The sequence below is a fragment of the Thamnophis sirtalis genome, unplaced genomic scaffold, assembly GCF_051295495.1.
Source record: "Thamnophis sirtalis isolate CommonGarterSnake01/CBP01778 unplaced genomic scaffold, rThaSir2_p1.2 scaffold_8, whole genome shotgun sequence".
In the NCBI taxonomy this organism is placed as follows: Eukaryota; Metazoa; Chordata; class Lepidosauria; order Squamata; family Natricidae; genus Thamnophis; species Thamnophis sirtalis.
Genome location: NW_028261388.1, coordinates 34729887 through 34741656, shown reverse-complemented (window position 1 = coordinate 34741656; position 11770 = coordinate 34729887). Strand labels below are relative to the sequence as shown.

Here is an 11770-nt window from a genome sequence, read left to right as displayed (position 1 = left end):
TGATTTAACTTTAGAAAGGTTTAGAGGTTTTCAAACACAGGCTGCTGGCCTTCCTTCAAATATGAATTAGTTGATTTTTATACTAAACATATCAGGGAACTAGATGACCCACATGGTTCCATTCTGAGATGGAAAGTGCTAGAGGAGCACTATTAGGAGGCTTTATTTGAAAATAAATCAGTGTAGACTTTCAGTAGTTTAACTGTTTACAACACACAGGACTGTGTTTGTAACTCTGATTTAAGACTTACTATCATTTGATCCCTAAATGGCTACCATTATGGATTCCTTTAATTGAAATACTGTTAGTTAAAGGATTAAAGAAAATTGCTGTTTGAGATTCAAAGAAGGCAGCAACCTAAAAAGCACAGAAAGCACTATTAGCTCTATTGTTTTTGTTTCTTTACCAGTCTTCAAAATACATGTTCGCAAAACAAAAAGTAGCATTTACTTTTCTGTCATAATTGTGAATGATAATTTATGGGTCATCTACTTCATTCCTCTGTTGAGCAGCCCCTCTGTTTAGCTTACTACCCACCAGGTGCCATATTAACCACCCAACTGGCTATCACTGTGATCATAGAGGAGGAAAAGGCTAAAATCTGGAAATGATTTCTTAAATCAGATTCCAATGCAGGAGACAAGATGTGATGTCAAAAAGCTTTGAATGAAACTTATCTTAAAGACATATATGATATCCTTACAAATAATTAAATAAAAATATTTAAAAGTTCTGATTACTTGCCGGAAGTAAGAGCTAAGCACTCTAAATAGACATCCAAAGTACAGAGGCCTCGGAATGTGTTCACACATTGCTTTAAGCCAGAATGTGGCTTGCTTCTCTGTGACAGCTTGTAAATATTATTAGTTTCTCTAGTCTGAAACACAATGTATTGCTTCCCCTGATTTAATGTACAATTAAGCTATGGAGTCTGATTACACAAGACTTAGAAGGGCTGCCTACTTTGTTGGTTTTTAAAATGTTAATTGGAAAATTTCATGTTGAATACAGATATTGATAACTGTTGATCAAGATAGGTACAATATGGCTGTATTCTCACCACATACTAAACCCAATACTATTATTTTCAAGGGATAAAGAACAACCCTGAATCATGCTCATCACATTATTTTACAATTTTGTATTAGCTAAAGTATCACAATGCCATATAAAAAGTTGTGAATGGTGAGATTTATTAACTATACCTTAAGGCCCAGCTATTATTCAAATACAGCCTGTATAATATCATATTATCCACATGTTTCTCTCTCAATGGCCTTGTTCTTTAAGACTTCCCCTAACCTTCACCTTAGTTATTATGGAAACTCTGCTGAACCTAATTGCTTTTAATCTAATTTATCAATGCTGTCAAACATTATGTTACCTTGCATTAACCTGTTTAACAAGTACTCCAAATGTAAGGTTTATCATTTAATTCTACCCAAGATTAATTTCTGTTAGTTTCTTTCTTCTGTTCACACCATACATGGTTGAATTAATATAATTTACCCATTATTCCAATATTGGGGGTACTGAATAAATTCTGAGGGCTTAGATCATATAGCTGTAAAGCATAGGCATCAAATTTGTAAATTTACATTTACAGCTGTAAAGCATAGGCAGATCTGAGTTGCAAAATCTGAACCAATATCAGCTTCTCCGCACTCCCACCTCACTGCTCTTTGCTCCCATGTCCAGATCGGAGAGTTGTACATTTGCGTTTGACTAAACAAATCCTCTCTAAACAGTAACAGAGTTGGAAGGGACCTTGGAGGTCATTCAGTCCAATCCCCTGCCCACTCAGGAGACCTGTACTAGGGAGTCGAACTGCCGACCTTTCTGATCGACAAGCTCAGTGTCTTAGCCACTGAGCCACCTAGTCAAAAATTGCACATCCAAGCATTATACATCAACCACTCCGGTTTCCAGGCGTACACTGTAAAATCCCAGCGAGCCTTAGAGGATAATAACGAATTAAAGTTCCCGGGCTGCAGCGAGCATCCCGAATGCTCGCATCCAGAGCTGGAAGTCTTATACGAGAAGACGCCTCCAAGAATCACTTCGGGTGGAGCTGATTGGTCGGACCGATCACGGAAGGACCGCTCGGATTAAGAAGCGATTGGCAGGCGAGGATGCGAGCAGGCGGGGTTTGTTTCCCGGGTGACGCGGGCGGCCTTGAGGCTTGCCAAAGCGTTGTGCTGGCAACTACTTGGAAGCGGGCAGCTGCAATTGAGAGGTGTCATGGCGGCCGCCGACGAAGGGGACGCGACCGGGGAAGCGGCGGTGGTGGAGCGCGGGCCGGGAGCGCTTTATCACATGTTTGTCATGATGGAGGATCTGCTGGAGAAGTTGAAGCTACTCAACTGCGAGGAAGACGCCGCGTTGCGGAGCCATAACATGAGGCCGCCTTCCCGGTAAGGCAAGCAAGCAGGCCTTGCTTGTTGGTTTTCTGGGTGTTTGTGTGTGAGTGGAGATTAGAGTGCCAAAGAAAATACCACCGCCCCCCACCGCCCCCTTTCTAGTCGGTTGAATACCTTGTCTGATCCCAGTCAGTAATTATTTCAAGGGTTTTGTGGCTTTAAAAAAAAAACTAGTTTTCATGTGTGTATGTAAATGAATGAGTGTGTATTGGGCTTTTCGCGTGTAAAGCTGGGGCTGGAATTGTGCGTGAACGACGACCCCCCCCCCAAGATATCAGACATATTGAAGTTGTTTTCGAGAAAGGCTCCTTGGAAACGGGGAGTGTTTTGTGTTGCAGTTCAGTGTGTGATAAACTTTTCACTTTTTATTCAATGCGATCAGGTGATGAGTTAAAACCAGGCGCTTTCCTGTTTATATAGGCCTATTTCTGTATAGTTAAAAAAATAGGAAACATTCTATCTATCTATCTATCTATCTATCTATCTATCTATCTATCTATCTATCTATCTATCTATCATCTATCCTGTGCTGTTTCATAATAAGCAATGTTATGCAAAGAAAGACAAAGTCAAAAAAAGATAGATTCCATAAGAAAAGGAAAATAAAAACTACTTTGCACAAATGTTAATGTGCTATATCTCTATTAACTTGAGAGTTAATTTTGTGAAACCACTTAGAAGTTATGACTGCTTAAGAAACATGCATGAAATTGTGCTGGAATAGTTGGTGATTTCTTCTTTGTTGTAGGGTATTTGTAATCTTTGAAAAATATAATATCAGATATATAACAAGCATTGTTCATTGCAAAGAAACTTTCCCTAGAGATTCCTCTTTACAAATTCAAATTGTTCTTAGGGGTAGAAGTTTTACTTCCAGACTCATTCTTAAAAGGGAAAGTAATTATAAAGTAATGCAGGTGAGAATAAATGAGAAAATTTTAGGAATGTTTTTAGTATCGAACTGGTGATAGAAGTGTATGCAGTCTTTTCTAATACGCATCCGTGTTAAGGCCACAGGATAGGCATGCGTAAGGCAAATGTCTTACCTTGAAGAATACCATTCGTGTTATTTTGAGAAGTCATGATTACTTTAGTAAGATGAATATATTTGTGTTTCGATCTGCATTTTGTTCTCTAGTCCAATTCCTTTTACAACATAGGAATTGAAATTAAAACATTTCCAACAGATGACTGTCCAGATTCTTTGTATCTAGTGAAACAAAGCTTGTCATTTTCCTGAGTAATTAGTTCTACTGTCAAAGTATTAGGACATTTTTCCTAACTTTCAATTGTAAATAGCCTTCAATCAGAGTATGTATTTTGTCACTCTGATTTCTTTCAGCAACATAGAAAGCTGACAAAACAGTGTTTTTAAATCTCCAGTTTTAATTCATTATTTTTAATAAATTACAATTTTAAAATAATTTTCTACATTCTTACTATATAGTACACACACTCACACAATTTTGTTACAGATTTAATACACGAAGATAGAATATATAAAGATAGATTAATAGGTTGAAGGTTGAAAGGTTGAAAAAACCAAAATCAAGTAATACAGACCTAATAAAAAGTATTATGACATAGAATACACATTATAAAAATCATTTCCCAATTCCTTTTTTTAGGTATTAATAGACTTAATGTGAAATTGCAGAATAGTGTAATGTCAAGGTATTTAAAAAGGTGAAATAACCCCAATTGGGAGCTTTTTAATATTTCTTATATAATCTATTGTAAGAATTTCTTGGTCAGAAATATAATGTAGATAATAGATATTTTTGAACTGTGCTCAAAGAAGCTTCTTCTGAAGAAATCCAAATCAATCTGAGAACTCAGAATAGAAAATACTAAGTTTAAAAACAAATCTAAACTCCTATGTTCAGATCCAATTATCCCCTAATATTAAGCCTCTAATATTAAAGCAATCAGCAAACCAAGCAGACAGATGAAATAGAGATGATCTTAGGATAACTGTTAACCTGCTGTTTGGATATCACAAAAGATCTTGTTAAAAACTGATTTAAATAAATAAGTATTTGCTGATCATGAAGATATATGGAATTGAAAATAAGTTTTCTATTATAGCTAGAGTTGTACATGATTATAATATACCTTATACCTTCATGTTATGTTGCATATTATAAGTTATAATGTATATTATAACTTCTTCAATATTACTAAATAACATTAAAATTGTTATACATATTTTCTCGGGTCTTCTAACAGTTCATATATATGTCAGAAATCATTAACTTTTTTCATCTTACAGAGCCATTTATGTTTCTGTAGTATACTAGATGCTTTCATAGAAGATCAGATAATATATTTTATACTCTACTGAATAACTTCATACATTTTGAACATAGCTATTTAGTTATTATACAGTATGGCAGTACAAAAATATGGTAAATAAGTATCAGAACTACTTTTAAAAACTTTTACTTACATCATTTTTCTGGAATGTATATATACAGTTGTGACATAACATTCTAAAAGCACTTAAGGAAAATAGCACATATATTAAGAAAATTACCTCTTAGTGAAATATAGTAAGCGGAAAAAAGATTGTGGGTTTAGATCAGTGTTTTTCAACCTTTTTTGTGCAAAGGCACACTTTTTTCATGAAAAAAATCACGAGGCACACCACCATTAGAAAATGTTAAAAAATTTTAACTCTGTGCCTATATTGACTATATATAAAATGTTTTTCCCACGGCACACCTTACACTATGTCACGGCACACTAGTGTGCCGCGGCACAGTGGTTGAAAAACACTGGTTTAGATGATTGTACAAATGGAGAAATTTTCTAGTTTTTAGAACTTTTTTTTTCAATGTAGGCATACTAATTTCTGCTCCTTTTTCTTTTAAAACAGGCATTATTTTGCATTGCCTATTAACCCAGGCGAACAGTTCTACATGTTTTGTACTCTTGCTGCTTGGCTAATTAATAAGGCAGGGCATCCTTTTGAACAACCACAGGAATATGATGATCCAAATGCATCAATATCTAACATACTAGCAGAGCTGCGGTCCTTTGTAAGTAAATTATTTACCATCTCTGAATTGCTTTGATCATTTCTTATAAATTTGTAGACTACAAAATAAGTTTTTTACTTTTTGGAAAAAATTATATTGACAAGAAAAAATGGATGACTGTGTACTAATAGTGGTGAAACATAAGACAGTATTATAGCTGAGCAGCTAACTGACCTTGAAAGCTAAAAAGATTGGACCTTAATATTGGAATGGGAGACTACTAAAGAAATGAGAGGTAGGGTGAACTGGAAAATAAATAAATACATTAAAAATCAGTGACCTATAAAACTATATGGAGGTTGATGAAATCACCAGATTACAAGTTTGATTGGATGATTAAAAAAGCCAAAGAATACTAAAAAGATGTCAGTATATGTTCCATTGATTAGAGAAAGAGCTTTGATTGTATCAATCATGTCAAGCGGTAGAGTGTTCTTAGAAAAATTCTAAGTATATAATTCTCTTCTGAAATCCCAGAACAACTGATTGTCCTGAAATATGTAAAATGTAGACACGGATCAGAAAGCCAGAGGCCAATTGGAACATGGTAAAAACAGAATGAAAGGCCAGTTGCCAAAGCAGTGAGAGTGTAAACTGTCCCCTTATTTATTCTGTCTGCATATTGAGAGAAGTTGGCTTGGAAGATTAGCATGGTTTTGGATTGGAGGAAGAAGGTCAGTAACCTGCGCTATGCTGATAACACTGAGAGCTGAAAATACAATGATCTGCAGGGTTTACTAATGAAAATCAAGCACAATGAAGATAATGGACTAATAGGTAAATAATATCAAATTTATGACAATAGATAGAGCAATCAACAGTAGAAATGACAATGAAGAGATTGACACAGTCCGTATCTTCTGCCTTTTAGCGTGGACTATCAACAAGTGAAAAAACCATTGGGCCACTGCAGATTAGTATTTGGTAGAGTGCTAATGAAGGACTTGAAAAACATTCAGATGCCATGATATGTCTATAGCTACAAAGATTAGAATTGTGCAGGCAGTGGCTTTCCCTATGATGAGTTTTCTTTTGAAAAAGCAGTATACAAAGTGTATTGATGATTTTGTAAAAAAAGAAAATGAGTCTCAAAAATTATTTTTAATAATACAAATATCTTAGGTGTTGGAAAAGACTCTTGAGGATATATGAATAGTCAAGAAAACAAGGAAATATGTCATAAAATCAATCAGCCCAGAATTCTCTGTCAAGACACAAATAATTAGACTCAAATTATCCTACTTGGACGCATTATTAGTATCAAATAAATAAACTGTGATAAGTTATTATAGAAAAGCGGTGTGGCAATAAAGAATGTAAACTAAAGGTGGAATTCCAAATGTCTTAATTTACAAAATTTACTTTAGTTCTCTGAACTAGCTGCAGGAGGATAAAAGAATGATTGAGAACATAATGAGAAGGATATCTCCTATTATTATTTAAATACCATATTTTTTGGACTATAAGACGCGCCAGAGTATAAGACACACCTAGATATCAAAGAGGAAAACAAGAAAAAAATAATTTTTGGCATCAGAGTGTCCGGTTTTTGCCTTCCCCGGCCCCCAGGAGCACTCTGTAGGCCTCCCAAACCCTTCACACGTCTCATTTTTGGTGAAAACAGGACGCGGAAGGGGAATTCGGGAGGCCAAAACCAGCACCGTATTCAGTCTATAATACACAAAGACCTTTCCACCCACTTGTGTTTTTTTTGGGGGGGGGGGGTTGGAGTGCCGAAAAATACTTAAAATGGTCCTCACAAGATATGGCTATCAATACCTAGAATTAGAACTGAAGTATCTGAAGATTATAAAGATGGAGGAAGCCACGCCATGATTACAGATTTTTTTTTCTTTCAATGAGACTCTCACACCTAACTCTTTTTTAATCAGTGATTCCATTACCCCAATTGAAGGTATAGTGAAATCATCTCATGACTGGTCATTAGGATTTCACCGTATGTTTACAATAGAGCCAGTTGAAACTGGAGTAAACCTAGCCAATTATTCTACTTTGGACACACTAAGACCCCCTTCTCTGGACAGTTTATAATGCCAGAAAGGTGGAAGGAAAGGGAAGAGGGGGATGACCAGCAATAAGGTATGTGGACTTAGTTATAGTAGCGATGGATGCACTATTGAAAGGATCAGATTAAGTACAGATTGTATTGGAGAAAATCTATGCTATTGGTAATAGTTATACTGATTTGATGCCACATAATTAAGCTTGACTCAAATTAGATTTTAACAAAGTTATATAAATAATTGGTTTTGTATATATTTTATTTATGATAAAAGATCAGTTACTAATTATACATAATCAGTACAGAAGATAAATACTATCAAACTATATTAAAACTTTGATGTAATTAAAAGAAATATGAATAATCTTGTAATACTTGGTCCCTCCGAAACAATTGTTCTAAAGATGACTAGATTTAGATTTGTTGGTAAGTAGAGAATATGCTGCTCATTCAAGGTATTTTGTTAAGGAAGATGTTATTAAATATCTACTAAGCCATATAGAATAGGCAGCACAGTAACGTATGAATAATTGTCTTAGTTTCTCCCTCTAGGCATATACATAAATCCTTTTACACTGCAATGTTAAAACATTACATCTGGCAAAAAGGAGCTTTTTAGTGAGGTAAATGCAGAATTTTAATTAGATAATTAACTGGAGTGAAAAATGTTCCAGACAAAACCACCACCATATGGTACCAAACTATAGATAATAGCTCAGATCTTTTCTGAATATCAGTAAAAATTACTCATTAGCTCAACTCATTATTGCTTTCTTAAAGCGCACGATACTAGGCCGAGAAACTATAATATCTTCGATCTTACAACACAATTTTTCTAGGTCAATAGAAAGTTATCCAAAAATAACCTGCAGACCCAAGGGACCCATTACTGAAAATCAATTTTACCCAGAATTTTAGCTAACACCCTTTAAACAAGCCTCTAAAGTAGGTATTCCACATTCCAGATATAATAATGAACTGGAAATTCTGAAGAACGTGTATCAAGACTTTTAGAAATAGAGTTGATCCTATTTTTCATGGTCTAAAAACACATCTATATAACATGGTTAATCACTATGCCTTACAAATTTAGAGCAGAAAACATAACTACATCTTCTGTTGCTAGTAAAATAGCATTAGCAATCAATAGCAGCTCTTATTTTATGTGTCCAAGCATTCCACAATGATAAAGTAACTTCCAAGATTTAAATGTCATAATTTGCTCTATGCAAGTATTACTGATTATCAATATTTGTAACTTGCATGTCTTGTACTACTTTTGTTTCAGCAAAACTGATGCTAAGTCTTCCCTATTAGCTATACAAAGCAAGAGTTGAAATGTTCTGGCTTACATCTATTTATGTTGTAGAAGCATTTAAAGAGGTTTATTTGGTGAAATTTGTCCAATTAAGGGTTTTTTTTCATTCTTTGTACTACAGAATTTGTGTAAATGCTGAAAACTAGGGGCCCATACCACCTTACCCTTGTTTGAATTGGGTTAGAAAATCATCTTAGGCTACAATATGTAGCCTGAATTCAAGTATTTTCCTACCATCGGGTAATTAAAAGTTCAGGTACTCTTTGCTTAACAATCACACTTGGAACCAACAGTGTTAAGTGACAGGATTATTAAGTGAGATGTCTTGTGACTGACAGATTTACAATCCACTGCAGTTGTTAAGCAGAATATCTACAGTGAGACTTCATGTGTCCATGATTGCAGTTTTAGTGTTGACTCCTCCATTATTGGAATTCAGCTGTGAAACATGCAAACAACAATCATGTGAAGCTGCAGTGTTTGTAAATCACTGGTTGCATAATGCCAAATTTTGATCAAGTCATTGCAGGCATGCTGTGATTGTCATCCGTTCAAGGACTGGTTGCAAAGTTACTTTTTCAGCTCTGTCAAAACAGTTGCTAACTAGGGCAGTTGTTAAGTGAGAATTTCCTGTATTCCTGAAAGTGGATAGAAAAGCTGTCAGCAAAAATTCATAGCCTCATATATCAGAATTGAGTTGGATGTCTTTAGATCAGTAAAAGCAGAAAGAGTACATGAAGGCAATTAAAGCACCTTTTATCAAGATGCTGCAAAATGATGCACTAATCAAATGTTTTATGCATTCCACTCCAAACAGAATTTACTCAACCGGTAGATTGTCCTGTACCAGCCAGAAATAGTTTCTAATATATATGACTAGTGTAGATTTACTGATCTTAGTTAGAGACTAATTGGATGAAATTTATCAAATCATCTTGTCTTATCTCTTGTAAATTAGCCCTGTAATTGATTGACTGCATCCCTTGGGAATGTGTAAGGAGTGCTCAGTTTGAGTAAATAAAGATGCTAGTACTGGAACCTGCATAGTATTTCAGCTGAATCCAAGTATACTCTTATTTTCTGTACTATTTTTCAGTTGCAAAGTAAGATAAGATATCTCAGAAAAGATAACCAGATGCAGTTTTGAGATCAGATTTAACTCTGAGTTATTTAATTTTAATCTCATAATAAACTTAGAAATTTAAACAGACACAAATTTGTATTTCAATGACTACATTTACATTTCTTCTGAACCAGCTATAATACAGAATTTAAACTATGACTTGAGCTTGCAAGTATATAAGTTTTCAGTAGCATTTTCTTTTTGCCTGTTCAGATTCATTAGTTGCTTTCTACCTACATACTAAAGCAGTCTTTCTTTGTCTATGTACACTTTGACAATGTAATAACAATTTTAACATACTTCGCAAACCGAGTTAAAATCATAATGTCTAATTCGGATTTGAAAATGAAAGCCTGATTTTTCAATTTTGATAGCATATCAAATCATGGCTAAATTTCCCTAAGCATGCATGTTTTGATGTAATGTATGAATTAAAACTATGTTCTGGTTTGGTTGTGCTCCATTATAATGAAAAATCTTTAGAAAGCTGACCAAAATATTTTCAGTTACTTTGGCTATCTCTTTAAGCATCCAGATCTTGGGTGGGAACCTTATTCTAGAGCCATGAAGGCCAACCTATGGCACGCACGCCCAAAGTGGCAAGCGAAGTCATGTCGCCTGGCATGCACAGCCTTGCCTGTTTGTCTTCTGGGTTTCTGGCATGCATGTGCGAGCGACAATCAGCTGTCATTCATGCGTGCGGCAGTGCCAAAAACCAGCCTGCGCATGGGCATCACCCAACTGTTTGTCAGGCATACATGCACGCTAGAACCTGGAAGTTTGGCTTTTCCGAAGCATGGCTCTGATGAACGTGCACGCACGCACGCAACATTGCCGCACGACCTTTTGAGCACTCTGTGCCGAAAAGGTTTGTCATCATTTTTCTAGAAAGTGGTACTGCTAAAGAGAAAGCACACCTCTGGGGTCCTGATAGATAACTTTGTTTAATTGAAGAAACCTGATTAAAGATTGAACTAATTCCATCAATTCTGTAAGATCAAATCAGCCAGACAGATTCTGTAGTAGACATGTGGTTCCTCAAGTGTTGTGCCAAATTCGAGGTGTGGCTTGGTAAAATAGAGACAAAATATCAGGTGTTGCCTTTAAGCCTACATGTTTATTCAGCTGAACAAAGACGGGCCCTTCTAACAGACAGGAAGCCCCAAGCCTACACTCCCCCCAGCAAGGATGGCACATAAGAGATACAGGAATCATCCAGAAGGTCTGGCACACAGTAGATAAGATATTAAGATGTTCTTAGTAGATAGAGGATTCTTTAGGGACACTAGGTGGTACGTGCCATCTCAGCACATTGGGTGTTTCCCTGGGGACTTTCCACAGCCCTGCAGGTGTTGAGAGATAATGATGCCATCTGTACATGCATATCTTCCAGGCTTTCCTTTGATACCAAGTCAACAGAAGTAAACAGCCCCATGTATCATATTGATGATATTTGGTGATTCACGTGTATAGATAAACTAGAGAAGGTAGATAATATTATTTGATTGAATGCAGGTTTATCTCTGTTAATGATGTTTACTTCTTCTTCAGGGAAGAACTGTAGATTTTCCTCCCTCAAAGTTAAAGTCCGGTTATGGAGAACAAGCTTGCTACGTTCTTGATTGTTTGGCAGAAGAAGCCTTGAAATACACATCTTTTAGCTGGAAAAGGTATTGTATCTTGCTCTGACTGAAATGGGTCTAGATAATCAGCTATATCCCGGTCTTCTGAAGCTACCATGCAACCACTTTCTTCACAGCCTTCCTAAAAAGGGGAGTCTGAAACTAGAGAAAACTGTTAGAACAGTTGAGTTGTACAATGGTTCCTTGAAGCAAGGGTGCTCC

At 35.7% G+C, this 11770-nt stretch overlaps 1 protein-coding gene across 1 annotated transcript in view; it reads left to right on the top strand.

The window, feature by feature from the left end:
- The first annotated feature begins 2192 nt into the window (after positions 1–2192).
- The window catches only part of IFT57 (intraflagellar transport 57), a 32926-nt gene continuing 23348 nt past the window's right edge, over positions 2193–11770 (top strand). Inside the window, exons 1-3 of the mRNA XM_014061038.2 lie at positions 2193–2415; positions 5300–5462; positions 11478–11596. Of these exons, the coding sequence (XP_013916513.1) occupies positions 2243–2415; positions 5300–5462; positions 11478–11596 (455 nt within the window). The 5' untranslated portion in view covers positions 2193–2242. The remainder of the gene's footprint in view (positions 2416–5299; positions 5463–11477; positions 11597–11770) is intronic.